This window comes from Corythoichthys intestinalis, chromosome 2 (assembly GCF_030265065.1).
Source record: "Corythoichthys intestinalis isolate RoL2023-P3 chromosome 2, ASM3026506v1, whole genome shotgun sequence".
Taxonomy (NCBI): domain Eukaryota; kingdom Metazoa; phylum Chordata; class Actinopteri; order Syngnathiformes; family Syngnathidae; genus Corythoichthys; species Corythoichthys intestinalis.
In genome coordinates this window covers 36,090,233-36,105,498 of record NC_080396.1, presented here as the reverse complement: position 1 = coordinate 36,105,498, position 15,266 = coordinate 36,090,233, and the positions used below count along the sequence as shown (strand labels likewise).

The window sequence follows — 15,266 nt, the reverse complement described above, 5'->3', positions numbered from 1 at the left end:
AGACGTCCAAAATTTTTCCCATTCATTTTCAATGGGAAATTTTTTTTTTTTCCCCAAATCAACAGAAAATGACTAGATATCATTAGGACGTGTCCCCCAAATGTCCCCGATTGCATTGCCGCTTATGGAGGGTGATGCCATTGACGTTCATGGACGTCCAAACTTCCCATTAAATCCCAATGGCATTTCTTCATGTTTGTTCATTCTATTGATGCCAATGTACTTGGATTCCATTGACGCTTATCTAAGTTGATACCATTGACGTCCATGGACGTCCAAAATTTTTCCCATTCATTTTCAATGGGAATTTTTTTTTTTTCCCCAAATCAACAGAAAATGACTAGATATCAATAGGACGTGTCCCCCAAATGTCCCCGATTGCATTGCCTCTTATGGAGGGTGATGCCATTGACGGCCACGGACGTCCAAACTTCCCATTCATTTCCAATGGCATTTCTTCATGTTTGTTCATTCTATTGATGCCAATGTACTTGGATTCCATTGACGCTTATGTAAATTGATACCATTGACGTCCATGGACGTCCAAAATTTTTCCCATTCATTTTCAATGGGAATTTTTTTTTTTTCCCCAAATCAACAGAAAATGACTAGATATCATTAGGACGTGTCCCCCAAATGTCCCTGATTGGATTGCCGCTTATGGAGGGTGATGCCATTGACGGCCATGGACGTCCAATTCTCCCAATCTTTTCTAATGGCTTTTACTTTGTTTAGTGCCATTGACTGGCATTATGGTCCATTCTATTGATAGACCTGAGTGGGGCTAAGATTTGTATCTCCACAGAGGAAAGACCAAGGTGTAATTTCTCCCGAAATTGCAGTTTCTAGTTATAATAATAAAGTTGCACAATAACAATACCTTGTTCTTTCCCTTGGAAAGACCAAGGTAATAAAACCGAGGATCCACAATAGGTTATCTAAAAAAACATTGTCACCTGCATGTCCATAATACTGTTCAGTTATGGATGTGTTCTAAGTCAAATAAAATAAAATCAGCTTTTATTTGTTTAGACGGAAACCACAACAACAGTTATCTCAAGGAGAAAACAAAACATGTTTTAAGGTACAGTAGCCCTACGCTGGATTTTGACCTACTTGAGCATTGTAGTTTTTTTTTGTTTTTTTTTGCACCCCCCCAGGTAAGACTAACCCACACCTGGCATCCTGGTCACACCACTGCGTCCAATCCATTTTGGGTGGAAGAGTTGACAACGAACGTTTGATCGGCAGTGATTTAACACTTAAAATTAAATAGATATTGAAAACCTGATTATTTTATTACTTTTTTTTTTTTTTTTTTTTACCCTTTTCTGACCCTCTGTTTAACAAATGAAAATAGAAGGATTTCAAGCTGGTCCTTGCATCGTTTGATGTTTCTGAAAGCGGCCCTCAGAGAATAAAGTTTGGGCACCCTAGTTTTACTCAATAGGGGGTTTCTGATTCAGCCTTTTTTGTTTTCTCAAACTCACCTCATATCCTTTGAGAGAGGGTCCCACCAACACCACCGGTCTCATGGAAGGGACCACGTCGTATGGGGGGATGTGCTCCGTCTGCCAATTCAAACGTTTAGTCAGTGGAAGGTGGTTTAATGTGAAGGAGACAATGTCGCCGACAAAACACAATCAGACAGCTCCAATGGGCAGCGGATGAATGTGGATTACAATCAGTTGTTAAAATGACAGGCTGCTCTTGCATTACGCAAACTCGCTGAAGCCATGTTTCCACCAAGCAGTACAGTTCAGTTTAACTCAGCAGGATACAGCACATCCGTAACTGCTTTGTTTTTGCATCAGAAACTTGTTGGATGGGGTTAGCTGCGTCAGCTAAATACACAGTAGCGTGCTGTCCAAGCCATTTGCTGCATAACAAATGTATTTCGCAAAGACATAAGTAATGAAGACACAGAAAATCCTGCAACATGGGTTGTGTTTCTTTAGCATGTTCTTTTATCATCTATATGTTTTGTCTTGCAAATGTTTTTCAGAAAATAATTTTGAGCTCTTGACATTCTATCCCCCTTGTTTTTAGAAGAGACAAATCCATGCAGAATGGTGCCAGACGTAGCATTTTGGTCATTTTCATATATAAATGCAGTATCTAAATCAAACGGTAATGGTTGATGAAAACAAGGCTTAAATGTATCAAGAGAATGAAAGGATGAGGAGCAACATGCCAATGTTGTCTGCCAACAGACGTCTAACTAATTGATTATAATTTGCATTTTCAAAGATGTGGAAAAAGACAACTTTGATACTTCAGTGAGCCTGAAGTATTGCGCTCCGTGTGATAAGTGGCCACTTGCTTCAGTGCCACAAGCTCCTGTCATTCTGCAATGGAGGCCACAAGAACTCAGTGGATGCTTCATGAGTGGGTCTCACCAACTTACCACTTTCTGTTTCTGCTTTCCTGTGAGAAGGGAGAGAAGACAGCGACAGTGTCGTCAGTGGCTGCTTGGCGAAAGACTGGCAATCAGAAACCGTGCTTGTCATGAGCAAAGAAAACCTAACAACTATCAGCTAGAATCAAGAAATATGTGAGAAAATGTGTTTCTATGTTCCTATGATATTCACAAAAATCACATGAGTGCTGTTCAGGGGGGTTTCATAGTCTTGTCGTTGGATTCACACTGTGGTAAGCCCCACTCTCAGAGTGCCTGCAGTCCTCAACTGGAGGAAGAGGAGCATCATGGGAAAATATACCAACAACTTAGGCTCTAAGCAGAGACATGTGAAGGTTTTAGGCTCTTATTCTAGGCTGTTGTGCTTCAGGAGGCTCATCGCTAAGCAGGTGGCTGGCTACGTAGGGCCCTCTCCCCCTGTCTGATGCGCTCACCTGCAGAGGATATGAGGGGTCGGATAGAGGCAGACACCTCATCCTCTACACTGGAAGAGGAGTTCCCTCCAGACTTACTGGAAAACACAAGAGGGGGATAAAGAGAGACAGAAACACAGCGTGGCATTAATGCAGAAAACGTGAGGAAGCGCGAGGAAACGTCAAGGGATCAGTCCAGGAATTCAGTGAATTTGAACATGTCCGCTTGTGTGAGATGCTTTGGTGGCAGTCACCAAGCTCGCTGGAGCAGTCGGGTCCAAAGAGATTAGCGTTAAAGCCAACTTTGACTACAAACGCTGGGTGACATAACCTTCAAGACACATTACGCACGCGAGAAAGCACACACAAAGTTAATGGGACCTCTTATTAGGGCCGCTTAAAGTGACCGTGTGAGTAAAAGGGATGCTCTGCGCTGGCATGAGTAATAAACAGATTTGTAATGTCCAAGATTTTACTGTTCTCTGACTATAATACAGATCAAAATTTTATAAGAGTATTGGAAATCCAAATGAAACATGGTGTGAGATAGAACTTTTTGAAAGAACAACATTGTCATTATTTCCAAGTATTGTAAAAGTCTTTCGAAAATACAAGACTTGGCGGCTCTGTGTAAGTAGTTTATTGCACTGCTAATGCGTCTAGTTTAATTAGAGCACTTGTGTACATTTTAGGGCTGTCAAACGATTAAAATTTTTAATCGAGTTAATCACAGCTTAAAAATTAATTATTCGTAATTAATCGCAATTCAAACCATACCTAAAATATGCCATTTTTTTCCGTAAATTATTGTTGGAATGGAAAGATAAGACATAATATGGATATATACATTCAACATACTGTACAAGTACTGTATTTGTTTATTATAACACTAAATCCACGAGATAGAATTAAAATTATTAACATTTTTTCTGTTAAATGGATCCACAAGAAAGACTTGTAGTTCTTAAAATATAAATGTTAGTTAGTATAAGTTATACTAATTTTATACTAAAATTCTTCTTAATGTTTTCGTTTTAATAAAATTTGTAAAAATTTTCTATCCAAAAATAAAGTAGATACACTAAATACACCCTTTTCCTGTTTACTGGTCCATCCATTGTAATTCACGTCATTTGAGTGCTGGCTTCACAACGTACTTGACCTCTTATGGTTTGTATAGTGTGAATAAATATTGCCATCTAATATATTTGTTGAACTAAACGACATGTTTGAATAAAAATGTTTGAGTTTGACCAGAGTCTTGAGTAAGTTTTATGTGTATGTTGCATAGCTATTTTGATTGGGAATGCCAGTTCTCTTTGCACTGTTGTTTAACTGTGTGAGAATAGGGCCTCATTAATACAGATTGAAGCGCTTTTCTTTTTGTGAACATTATTTTTTTTCAGAGATATTATTTTTGTTGTGCTTTCACTAAATGATACTTATGTTTGTTGTGAAGGAGTTGCCGAAGCTTATGCCAATGAACGCCTGTGTCCACTTGCCTTATGTAATATTCTGATATAGAATTATCCGAGGCACCTTGAAGTGCACGCAGCGCCAACATGTTGTTTACTCACATGTTGCAGGAGTGAGTTAGAATTACGGCCTGCCGAGAGCCGTAAACTGTGTTATATGTTGAAGCTGAATGTGCTAATAAAGAAACAAAGTGCCAGCACGTGCGTGTGGTATGCCTTTGTTAAGAAAAAGCACAAAACAAGACACCTTTCTCTGCCTCTTAGCTTTCAAGTGCGTCTTTCTAATCTGTTTGAGGCAATGCATGAGCGGGTCATTCCGCGCATGCGTTAAATGCGTTAAATATTTTAACGTGATTAATTTAAAAAATTAATTACCGCCCGTTAACGCGTTAAATTTGACAGCCCTAGTACACTTTAGTCAGAGTAAAGTGTTTCATGTTTGTAAATGCCACTCGCACATAGTTTGATTGCAAAACTATCTGGATTCGTCAACTCAAAGATCTGTCAATTGGGTTACTGATTACAGAAATCTGAATTCCTACAACGGTTATGCAACTACATACAACACGGTCTTCTGCTACTTACCCTTGGACTCGTCCTCTTTTCTGTTCTTGCTGGAGCCTGATGTTCTCAAGCTTCAGGGGGCTGGGAATGAAACCGATCTCACAGCCTTCTTTCACCAAGCGTCCGATCCACCAGTCGTTGTTGAACTTCTAGCAATGGAACACAATACACAACACCTTGACCAAATTGTCACTACGGGTTTTTCGGTAACAATTATTCAATATGCAATCCAAAAAGTACAAATTAACCTCTTTTATATGGAGGAAGTCCTTGGCATCGAATGAGATGGCTGTTGCTGGAACTGGAACATCCTCATCGAGAGCGCCGCAGTAGCTGACATTGGTCCTTACAGCAAATGCTACAGGTTTTGTCTGGGGGTAGTCACATTTATCGTTTGGGACTAGAAACGCCTGAAAATTCCTAATAACAATCTGGATACGTAAGTGCACGTGTCTACCTTGGCTCTCTCCAGCTGAATGGTGGCCTGCTGCTCCCGCTCCTGTCGGCTCTGTCCCGGTCCTTGGCTCTGGCTTGGGCTCTGGCTCTGGACCTGGGCCTGCACGTCACGCTCTTCCTCCAGAGAGACATCTGAGTCTGATGGTCTACTAGTATATGAATCAGCTGAGCCCTGCAGACAAGTCATGTACAGAAGAAAAGGCTTTATTTAGCAACACTGTAACATAAAAAAAAAATAGAACGGTTAAATAACATCAAATTTATGGTCAAATACCGGCAGATGTGTTTGCCAAAATTGTGCCGTTAAAACATTGTGAAAGGTTTACACTTAAAATAACGTATTGGCCCGAATATAAGACGGCCCTGATTATAAGACGATCCCCTCTTTTTCAAGACACAAGTTTGAAAAAAGACTTTTTGAACACCAAATTAATTTTTATACAGAAAATAATTACAGTACATCCGAAACAAATGATTATAACAATATATTTGAGAGAAAAAGCATGTTATGTTGCCTCATTCAAATCTTAATATCTGAACATTTAAATATGTAAACTAAAGTGCAATCACTTTTGTAAATGAATGGCTTCTGGTTTTTGAAATATAAATAATCTATTGTGATAAAAAACAACAACATTACAATAACTGCATTAACCATCAAAGTTAAGTCAAACCTTAACTGTAGTCTTGAAACAAATCTTAATAAGGAAAAACATTGCAATAAAATAATGCAAACTGGTTAAACTTAGAGTAGCTGAGATCTGTCATGACAGAACATCGCTTCAATGATATCTGGCGCCATCTACTTTCGTGAATGGGGAGAGTAGCTGAGATTTGTCATGACAGAACATCGCTTCAATGATATCTAGCGCCATCTAGCATCGTGAATGAGTATAATGTCAAGACCGCGAATATAAGACGACCCCCCTCTTTTTCAGTTTTATTTCAATGCAAAAAACACTGTCTTATATTCGGGCCAATACGGTAACAACTAAACACCTTAAAAACAACTTTTTTTAACTGCTGTTTCATAGTAAATGAGTGTAAAAACTATGTATGTGTGAGTCCTTCGACAGCAACATCACTGCACTCCCTTTCTCATTCTCATTCTTTCCCCTCACTGAATGGGGTTCGAATCCACTGTCAACGTGGCAGTCGAGCATGCTGAGCTAATAGCCCAGTCTAGCTTTTTTCAGTCCTCAAATGTTAAGGTTGTCCTAAACGTATACACGCAATGCACTTTCTCCAAATGGTCTTCAGTATCTCAGTAGTCAGCTCGCTCGACTGCCACTGTGTGGGTTTAAATCCTGGTTGGAGAGAGTGGAGATCGAGAAAAAGAACGCTGTGATGTCATCAAAACCAATTACAAATTGATCACAGAATTGGCATATTAGATATTTGTTCAAACATATTTTATGGTTTTTCTGTTATTTCAAGGCAAAATTCTGTCAACAACATCTGCCAGGATTTTATCGTGCATTTATTATTATTTTTAAATCAGCAACTAGGGACCAGCAGTTTAGGGACTTTTGGAATGTTCAACAATACATTCAGGATCGCGCCAGAAGATTGATAGCTAACCATAGGGTCTGATGGAAGTAGACTGCTGGATTGTAGCGCGACTTGGTCAGCATTCTTGTTTGAAAGAAGGGTATGTAGTTCACACACAAATAGTGGAAAATAGTAACCACTGCTTGACTGTTTTTTTCCCCTATTATTAAATAAAAGGCACAAGCTGCTGATTCTATGCCGCAAGATCAGTTCAACACAGCATGCTCTTCTCAGCTGAGGAAGTCATCTGTGTAATGGCTTTTTCTTATCCGGCTCGGGGAGTCAAAACGGTTACTTCAGCTTGAGTACAAATTTTCAAAAGATAGGCTATTCGTTTAATGGATTGAGGTTGCGTTTGCAGGAAATACTTTTGAGGCCAGGACTGCTTCATGTTCGCAGGTAAGCCCAATAAATGTGTGTGTCCTCACACCATTTTTACCCTCCATGTCAAATCACTAAGCAAAGCATCTTCTCATCTGTGTGGATGCTTTGCAGCATCCGAGCCCTCGTCCAATAGAGTAGCTTCAGCATCTGACTCATCAACATCACAATCCACTTAATGACATCACGATGCGTGATTCTCCCAGCCTGGGCAAGAGCCTACACAACGGGCCGCCTCAGGTGGAGTGGAAAATGCTCACTAACATCTATTTCGGGAAAATCCATGTCACAATCAACATCTTTATGTCTTCTGCCTGGTGCTGGAATTAGCTGGGTTTCTGGGAGCGTCGGAGCGATGAGCAGTAAATGGAGTCAGACTGCAGCAACAGCCACACATCACACGGACACATGGTGGGGACAAAGATGAATTTGACAAAAGACATCAGAGTCCATCTGGTAAATGTTCACCCCCACCCTGTTTCTCTCTCTCTAACACACTCACTCCCAACCCCCTTCTAGTCAAAGCAGAGCCCACCCTATACACTATGTTGTTGGCTCAAAGGCCTTTCGAGCATGCTACGCGTGAGCACAAAGACAGCAGCGCACGTCCACTCACCGCCTCCGAGTCTTCAAATCCATGCAGGTACAAATTGTCATACATGGAGGTTTGCTATTCCAACGCGCGCCTCTGGCACAGATTGAGGGGGAAGAGCAAGTGTAGAGGCGGAGGAGGAAGGAGGGGGCGTCGGAGAAGGGGGGAAAAGGATGGCTACGATGACGACAATACCCTCTCTTCACTGAACAGAAGGCTATTTTAAAAAACGAGAGATCCCTCCCCTCCTGTTGGACGACGGCTGGTCCTCTGGATGCTTGATGGATGCAGCGTCTCCTTGGTTTCACAACTGCTGGCTGCCTTACATTATAGGATGGAGAGGCGCTCCCTGAAGGTAGCCCAATCCTGGCATTTCATTTTATCATGGGCAAACAGCGAAGCGGCAGCAGTAGCAGCAGCAGCAGCATCAGATCCTGCCTCAATATCCAAGCCTGATGACTGAGCAAATGTGCATCAATGTGATTGGCTAGGTCGCTGGCCAGTCAGCTCGGAGGCAGCAGGGATCAGTGGGGGAGGAGGGTGAAGCAGCATCGTCCATTTCCATTTGGAGCCCTTTCTCAGAGGAGAGCTGAGCTCATCAAGCTCTTACAGTGCAAGGATCTACTAAAAATAATGATTATCATCATCATAAGAATAAAGATTATTGGGGGTGGAAGGGGGGTTAGTTGGTTTTATCCACTAAGTAAGGTTTCTTACTACATAAATCAAATATACGTTTAATGTATAACAGTACTATTGTGGTTAGATTTGTAACTTTGGTTTATTATTTATTAACATATATTAATTTAGATAGGATAGTCTTAATAATCACTCGATATTCTCGACCAATGCTAAAGACAACCCATGAGTCGCTTTCTGGTATGAAATTTCTAAACTTTTCCTCTTTTAAGTAAATTAGGATAAAAAAAATATCACAATTGGCTGAATGCTAGAATAATGTAGGAATATGTTTTGGATTGAAACTCTAAGATTTGGTTCGATAATTTGGAAATCCTGACCCAAACTTCTCTCAATAGTTGGCAGGCATTTTTGTCCCAATCCTCCTGAGTTTTTTTTGGCCACCTTGCTCATTCATTTAATTACCCAACATTTTCCAGTAGGACTTAGAGCAGGATTTTGTGATGGCTACTCTGAAACATTGACTTTGTAATCATTAAACCACTTTGTATCCAATTTAGCAATAAACATTTGTTCATTTGAAAGCCCCATTTTCTTCCTGGCTGATGTCTTGGTATAATGCTATTTTTAAACTTTTTTTTTTTTTTTTTTAACCACATGATGCCATCCATTTTGTGAAATGCATCAGTCCCTCTTAAAGCAAAATAACCCCATGATCCTGCCACTCCTGTATTTCAAATGTGCTAATTTCTGACATGAGTGTTTGCACATCTCACTGTTTAGCACCTGTCTGAGGATGAAGCTGGTAGATGTTGTGCTGCCGTCAGACCTCTTCAATCGGCTCCTCCGAGAATAAGTCCCCCGATTTACCTAGACCAAGCATAAGCAGCAAAAAAAAAAAAAAACAACGGAATGCTGCATTATTATGAATACACTGTTCAAGTTCATATTCATGATTATTTTCTTGGACTCAAACTGTCCATCAGTAGTAAAAGATCAGTAGACAACAGTTCACATTCACTTACAGCATTTTAATCGAAAGACGGCAACACAATTGATAAAACCCAACAGAACTCCAGTCAGTGTGATAGGTTTGAAAGACAAAGTATTTGGTTGCGTTTGCCAGGCTACTTGAAATTTGGCATTGTTTGTACCGCCAGCTATTGTGTATAATTGTAAATTCGGGGTTGACCCCACCGTGCATCCTAATCATAAACAAACAGTAACACAGTTCAGACAAGTTCAGTTACATACTGTACTGTGTTATTCTGTACATTATGTAGCTAGTGTTAGCATGTTGTGTACTGTAGGTTTTCTCCACATTCCAAAAACATGCACATTACCCACATTTAAGACTAAAACAACGATAATACTTCTTTGTCCATATGTTGCCTGCGATTGTCTGCAACAAGTCCAAGATACGTTGCCTAATGTCAGTCAGGATTGATTTTAGATTTTGACCCATGTAAAATAAAATAAACAAAAGAAAACCACCTTCCTCTTGGCTCCTTACAATAAAACCCTTAAAAATAAGCTCATATTACACAAAAATCACAATTTCAAAACATAATGGCTGATTGCCTATTACACATACAGTGTATCACATAAGTGAGCACACCTCTCACATTTCTGCAGATATTTAAGTATATCTTTTCATGGGACAACACTGACAAAATGACACTTTGACACAATGAAAACTAGTCTGTGTGCAGCTTATGTAATAGAGTTCATTTATTTTCCCCTCAAAATATAGCCATTACTATCTAAACCCCTGGAAGCAAAAGTGAGTACACCCCTTAGAAACTACGTACATCCCTAAATGTCCAAATTGAGTATTGCTTGTCATTTTCCCTCCAAATGTCATGTGACTTGTTACAGGAGTGCTGTCAGCATTGCTGCAGGGATTGAAGAGGTGGGGGGTTGGCCTGTTAGTGCTGAGACCATACGCCACACTCTACATCAAATTGGTGTGCATGGCTGTCGCCCCAGGAGGAAGCCTCTTTTGAAGACGGTACACAAAAAAGCCCGCAAAAAACTGTTTGGCATACAACATACAACAAACAACTGTTGGAAAAATGACAAGCAGTACCGAATTTGGACATTTAGGGATGTACGTAGTTTCTATGGGTCTTACTCACTTTTGTTGCCAGGGGTTTAGATATTAATGGCTACATTTTGAGTTATTTTGAGGGGAAAATAGATGAACTCTATTATATAAGCTGCACACAGACTACTTTACATTATGTCTCAAAGTATCATTTTGTCAGTGTTTTCCCATGTGAAGATACACTTAAATATCTGCAGAAATGTGAGGGGTGTACTCACTTTTGTGATACAATGTGTCAATGGTGTCTTTCCCAAGCAAATTCAAGCTGGGCCTAGCAATACATAATTTTAATTTATCCAAATTTTGTGTTTCAAGAATACTGCGTTGACAGTTGGAGGACAAGGAATCTTCCTGTGTATTCAACTGCCCAAACAAGGGCGTAAGTTTGCATGGGGACAGTAGGGACATACCACTACCAACTTTTCAGGGTCCTCAAATTGTCCCCACCAACTTTCAGGCAATCTTATTTGTATTGTATAATGAGTTAAGTTATGTAGGTAATTTAGATTGTCTTTTGTAATGTTTTGAGGATAGAATTGACCGTACTATTATTAAGATATATTTACATTATTTTATGACTTACATTTACCCCTTTTCACTTGCTGAATGTGCTGGACCGTTATAATTTCATTTAACCTCATATGGACGTTTGATTGGCTGATGACATGCCCCCCCTCCTCACACACACATACATACACACGCACACCCACACCCCCTACAAAAATACAACAGGTCGACAACATGCCGCAGCAGCAGGTACTGTAAGGAATGTAAAAGACGTCAGTGTTGTCGACATGGGAAACACATCACTAATTTTGCTATTGAAAGTCCGACCTGCATCAGAGTTAGCATGACATTAAATTGTGTGAACATGCTAACCTGCAAAACTTGAGTAGGAAGCTGCTTAAAGAGAAATGTCCTGTATGTGTTTTCTGCTGTTATCGTTATGAGTTTTTTACAGTTATATTTATTAATTTAGAAAGACAATGTTGAGTGGTCTAAAGACAATTTTATTTCATTTTATTTTTTTTGCGTTCCTGGACAGTTAAGAGATTATTAATAGGTTTGTATTTATTGTGTATGTTGAATTTGCTAATAAAATACGGAAATTTATTCTGGAAGTTTTCAAGAATGTTTCTTTAGTAGTTTTCGAAAACAAAGGTATGAATCAAACGGTGTAACACCTGAACCAATACCACATGAAATTATAAGTCAAACAGATTGATTTTGCATTGATCTTTTGGCCTATCAATTAATTAGGTTCATATTCATGAGAAATGTTGCCCTGACCCCCGTCCACCCAATCTGTTTGGGTTTAATAATGTCCCTTCCTATTCCTAAGCAAGAAGTGTACATGCAGGTTATGCTGTTATATCATCCCTGCCAATGTTGAGACCAAACCTACGCCCTTGTGCCCAAAGGTGGGGAAATGCTAATAGATTGTTGCAGATGTGGATACGGAGGCACAAGCACCCTCATGCAAATTTAAATTGAGTCGAAATATGAAAACCATACCTTAGGTGTCCCTAAATTGGGTGTACCTTTTGTTTTACAATTTTGTGTTACATACTTTTCTCTCAACGTTTCCTCTCTTTGTCTCACCCCCATAAATGCCATATATAGCAACAGACCTACACTCTAGAGAACAAAATTAATTATCTCCTAGTGATTTGTCCCATTTCTGTCATTGTCTCCTGAGTGAACGGCAATGTCAGCAAAGTCAGGGCCCACTATTCTCATTGTCTAAAACAAGGCTATAATTCTGGGTCACCATCTCTCCTACTGTTGCCACATGTATGCCAAGAAAATCTATAAAGAGAGAAATCTTTAAATATCCTCATATTATAATAATATAAATTTCTACTCGAGATCTTTTTTTACAGCAGTCCATCAACATATTCACTTGTAAGAACTGTATTTCTAAAGCTTCAAGAATAGTGACTGGCAAAATAAAAGCCAGTATTCGTAAAAGATTAGTAAAACTGACACATTGCCATGTTTTGTGACAACTTTGCATTTGACAATGTGATGCATTAAGTAATTTAGAGGAGATACCTGGAATATGGGTGCTTGGATGCCCTCACCAATCTTGTTCCGTATGTAGATGTGCCGGGACATTTCAGCCAGAACATCGGTCCAGACTGCCGGCTGCTCCGGTCCGGACCAACGGAGGGGTGGCGGCTTGCGGGCTGTGTGCTCCAGCTTCACACCACACAGCGGAGCATTGGCGCTCGCTGTTTAATCTCCACTGCGAGGGCACAGGCTCTCTTGCTGCTACTCTTGTGAGCTTGGAGCCTTGTGATGATGATGAGAACGATGATGATAATTATGGTGATGATTGTGACGATCGCCCGCTCATAAGCAGATGGAAATGAGTGATGGATGAGGGAGGGGGCTTCTTTATTTAGCTTGCAGGAAGGCATAATTGTCGGCTATTTAAGACACTGTACTAGAGTTATTCCAGGCTCACCCTAGTTAAGTTTGAATGTAATATATCTATATATGTATCGGTATACAGTATATATCTTTTTGTATATACACACACACACACACACCTACATGCACCCCCACATACACCCCGCCATACACACCCCTACATACCCACACATATATACAGTATATATATATATATATATATATATATATATATATATATATATATATATATATATATATATATATATATATATATATATATATATATATATATATATATATATATATATATATATATATATATATATTTGTACATGGCGGAAAACACTCAGGTGACTTGAAGTTCCGCTCTGAGACCCCCAATTTGGCCAAATTAAAAAAATTCCTATATGCATGTCCATCATTGGAAAGCTTAAAATCTGAATTTTCTGGGGGAGGAAAAATTTTGAACTGGAGGGCATTAAAAAAAAAAAAAAAAAAAAACTAAACCTTAACTGGAGGTGAGAGCATTAGAGAGCTTAATTAAAGACGCCATGATTTTAACAAGATATTAAACAGCAGGACATTTTGGGGATTTTATGGGTGAAACATGGTAATATAACAGGGTCGCGATGCAGAAATCGCAGACATCAAGAAGTGGTCGAGATTTTCTTTTTCATATATTTTCCCTTTTAAACCTTTTTTTTTCCTTCAGTTTTTCTCTGTTCGGATCCATTATTTATCATCTAAAATATCAGGGAAAATGCGACAGTAACAAAAAAAAAAAACAACAACCCAATTTAGCTTTAGGTAGATATCTGTGACCAATTTAATCTGATTAAATTATATATATATATACAGGGGTGAAAGTGGGCGGGAACGGTCAGGAACGCAGTTCCGGTATAAGATTCAGGGCCAGAACGCAGTTCCGGCATAAGATTCAGGGCCAGAACGCTGTTCCGGTATACGGTGTTTTGATTCCGAAAATATGACGGCAACTGTCAAAACGCTATGTAAAAACAAAAAAAAAATGCCACACATGCATTTCATCTCCAAGAAGAAAACAATCTACCCACATCAGATTTACATACACAACTGTTAACAACAAGCATAATAAAGTGCTTGTGTAGGGTAATCTGTTTCCACCGATCTTTATTATTTATTTTATTCCACGGACGGCATGGAGGTTTCCCCAGCTGCTGCAGGTATCTTAGTCTTATGATGACGAGTCACGTCAATGTGCGAATGCACGCAGCAAAGCAAAACGCCTGGACTCATTTATCCGTTCAATTGGCTGACATTCTGACATGTGATCACCAGAGATAGTTAGCTCTGATTGGTTCAAATGTGCATGTTTTCTGAAACAGCAAAAAAATAAAAATAAAATAAAAAGGGCAATGCAACAGAAAATAGATCAAATCTTTAAGAGCAAGGAAAGAGTTAAGGTGGCTTATTTATCATATTTTTTTATTTGCTCTGATGGGGAGGTTCAGAACATTTTAGCTGTCAATGTGCACATTGGACTTATATTTGTTCATTATCTTAGGCTACTTATACATTTCCTTATGATTAAAAAAGTCCATGTTTGCGCGATCTTCAAAATATATTCCATTTCACTCTGCATAATATAAGTCATTTCTACTTATTTTTCTGAATGTATGTTACTTATATCTTTATTATTAGAAAATACAACGAAAAGTAAATGTTTACATTATCTTCAATTTTAATATACATCATATGTTCTTCCGTAGTTAAAATTTAGATTTGGCATTTAGTATGTGAGGAAATGAGGGAAAATAAAAATTAGGAGATGGAGGTTGGGGTTATAGCTGTTTTTGGTAACTTTTATTTTGCAAATCATTGAAAAAATTAATTTGAATGAAAATCAGTTTTTGTATTTGTTGTAGAAATACCTGACCAAACCAGTTTTCTTTGCATTTCAGTAGTTTTGCCCCCCCCATATATACATATATATATATATATATATATATATATATATATATATATATATTAGGGCTGTCAAAAGATTAAAATTTTTAATCGAGTTAATTACAGCTTAAAAATTAATTAATCGTAATTAATCGCAATTCAAACCATCGATAAAATATGCCATATTTTTCTGTAAATTATATATATATTCTGTAAAATAAATTGTTGGAATGGAATGATAAGACACAAGATGGATATATACATTCAACATACGGTACATAAGGACTGTAGTGGGCATTTCACTCTACTGTCATTTAAATCTGTC

At 38.8% G+C, this 15,266-nt stretch overlaps 1 protein-coding gene across 2 annotated transcripts in view; it reads right to left on the bottom strand.

The window, feature by feature from the left end:
• The window catches only part of LOC130910524 (voltage-dependent L-type calcium channel subunit beta-4-like), a 92,101-nt gene extending 79,211 nt beyond the window's left edge, over window positions 1-12,890 (bottom strand). The window contains exons 1-8 of one of the 2 annotated variants that reach the window (XM_057827918.1): window positions 12,653-12,890; window positions 9,277-9,360; window positions 5,329-5,499; window positions 5,120-5,242; window positions 4,893-5,020; window positions 2,854-2,930; window positions 2,408-2,427; window positions 1,491-1,571 (exon numbers count right to left, since the gene is read on the bottom strand). In XM_057827918.1, coding sequence (XP_057683901.1) covers window positions 1,491-1,571; window positions 2,408-2,427; window positions 2,854-2,930; window positions 4,893-5,020; window positions 5,120-5,242; window positions 5,329-5,499; window positions 9,277-9,360; window positions 12,653-12,715 — 747 coding nt within the window. In that variant the 5' untranslated portion in view covers window positions 12,716-12,890. Of the gene's footprint in view, window positions 1-1,490; window positions 1,572-2,407; window positions 2,428-2,853; window positions 2,931-4,892; window positions 5,021-5,119; window positions 5,243-5,328; window positions 5,500-7,875; window positions 8,305-9,276; window positions 9,361-12,652 lie in introns of those variants that run through there. The other variant, XM_057827926.1, reaches the window with a different exon arrangement.
• Between the last annotated feature and the right edge of the window lie 2,376 nt (window positions 12,891-15,266).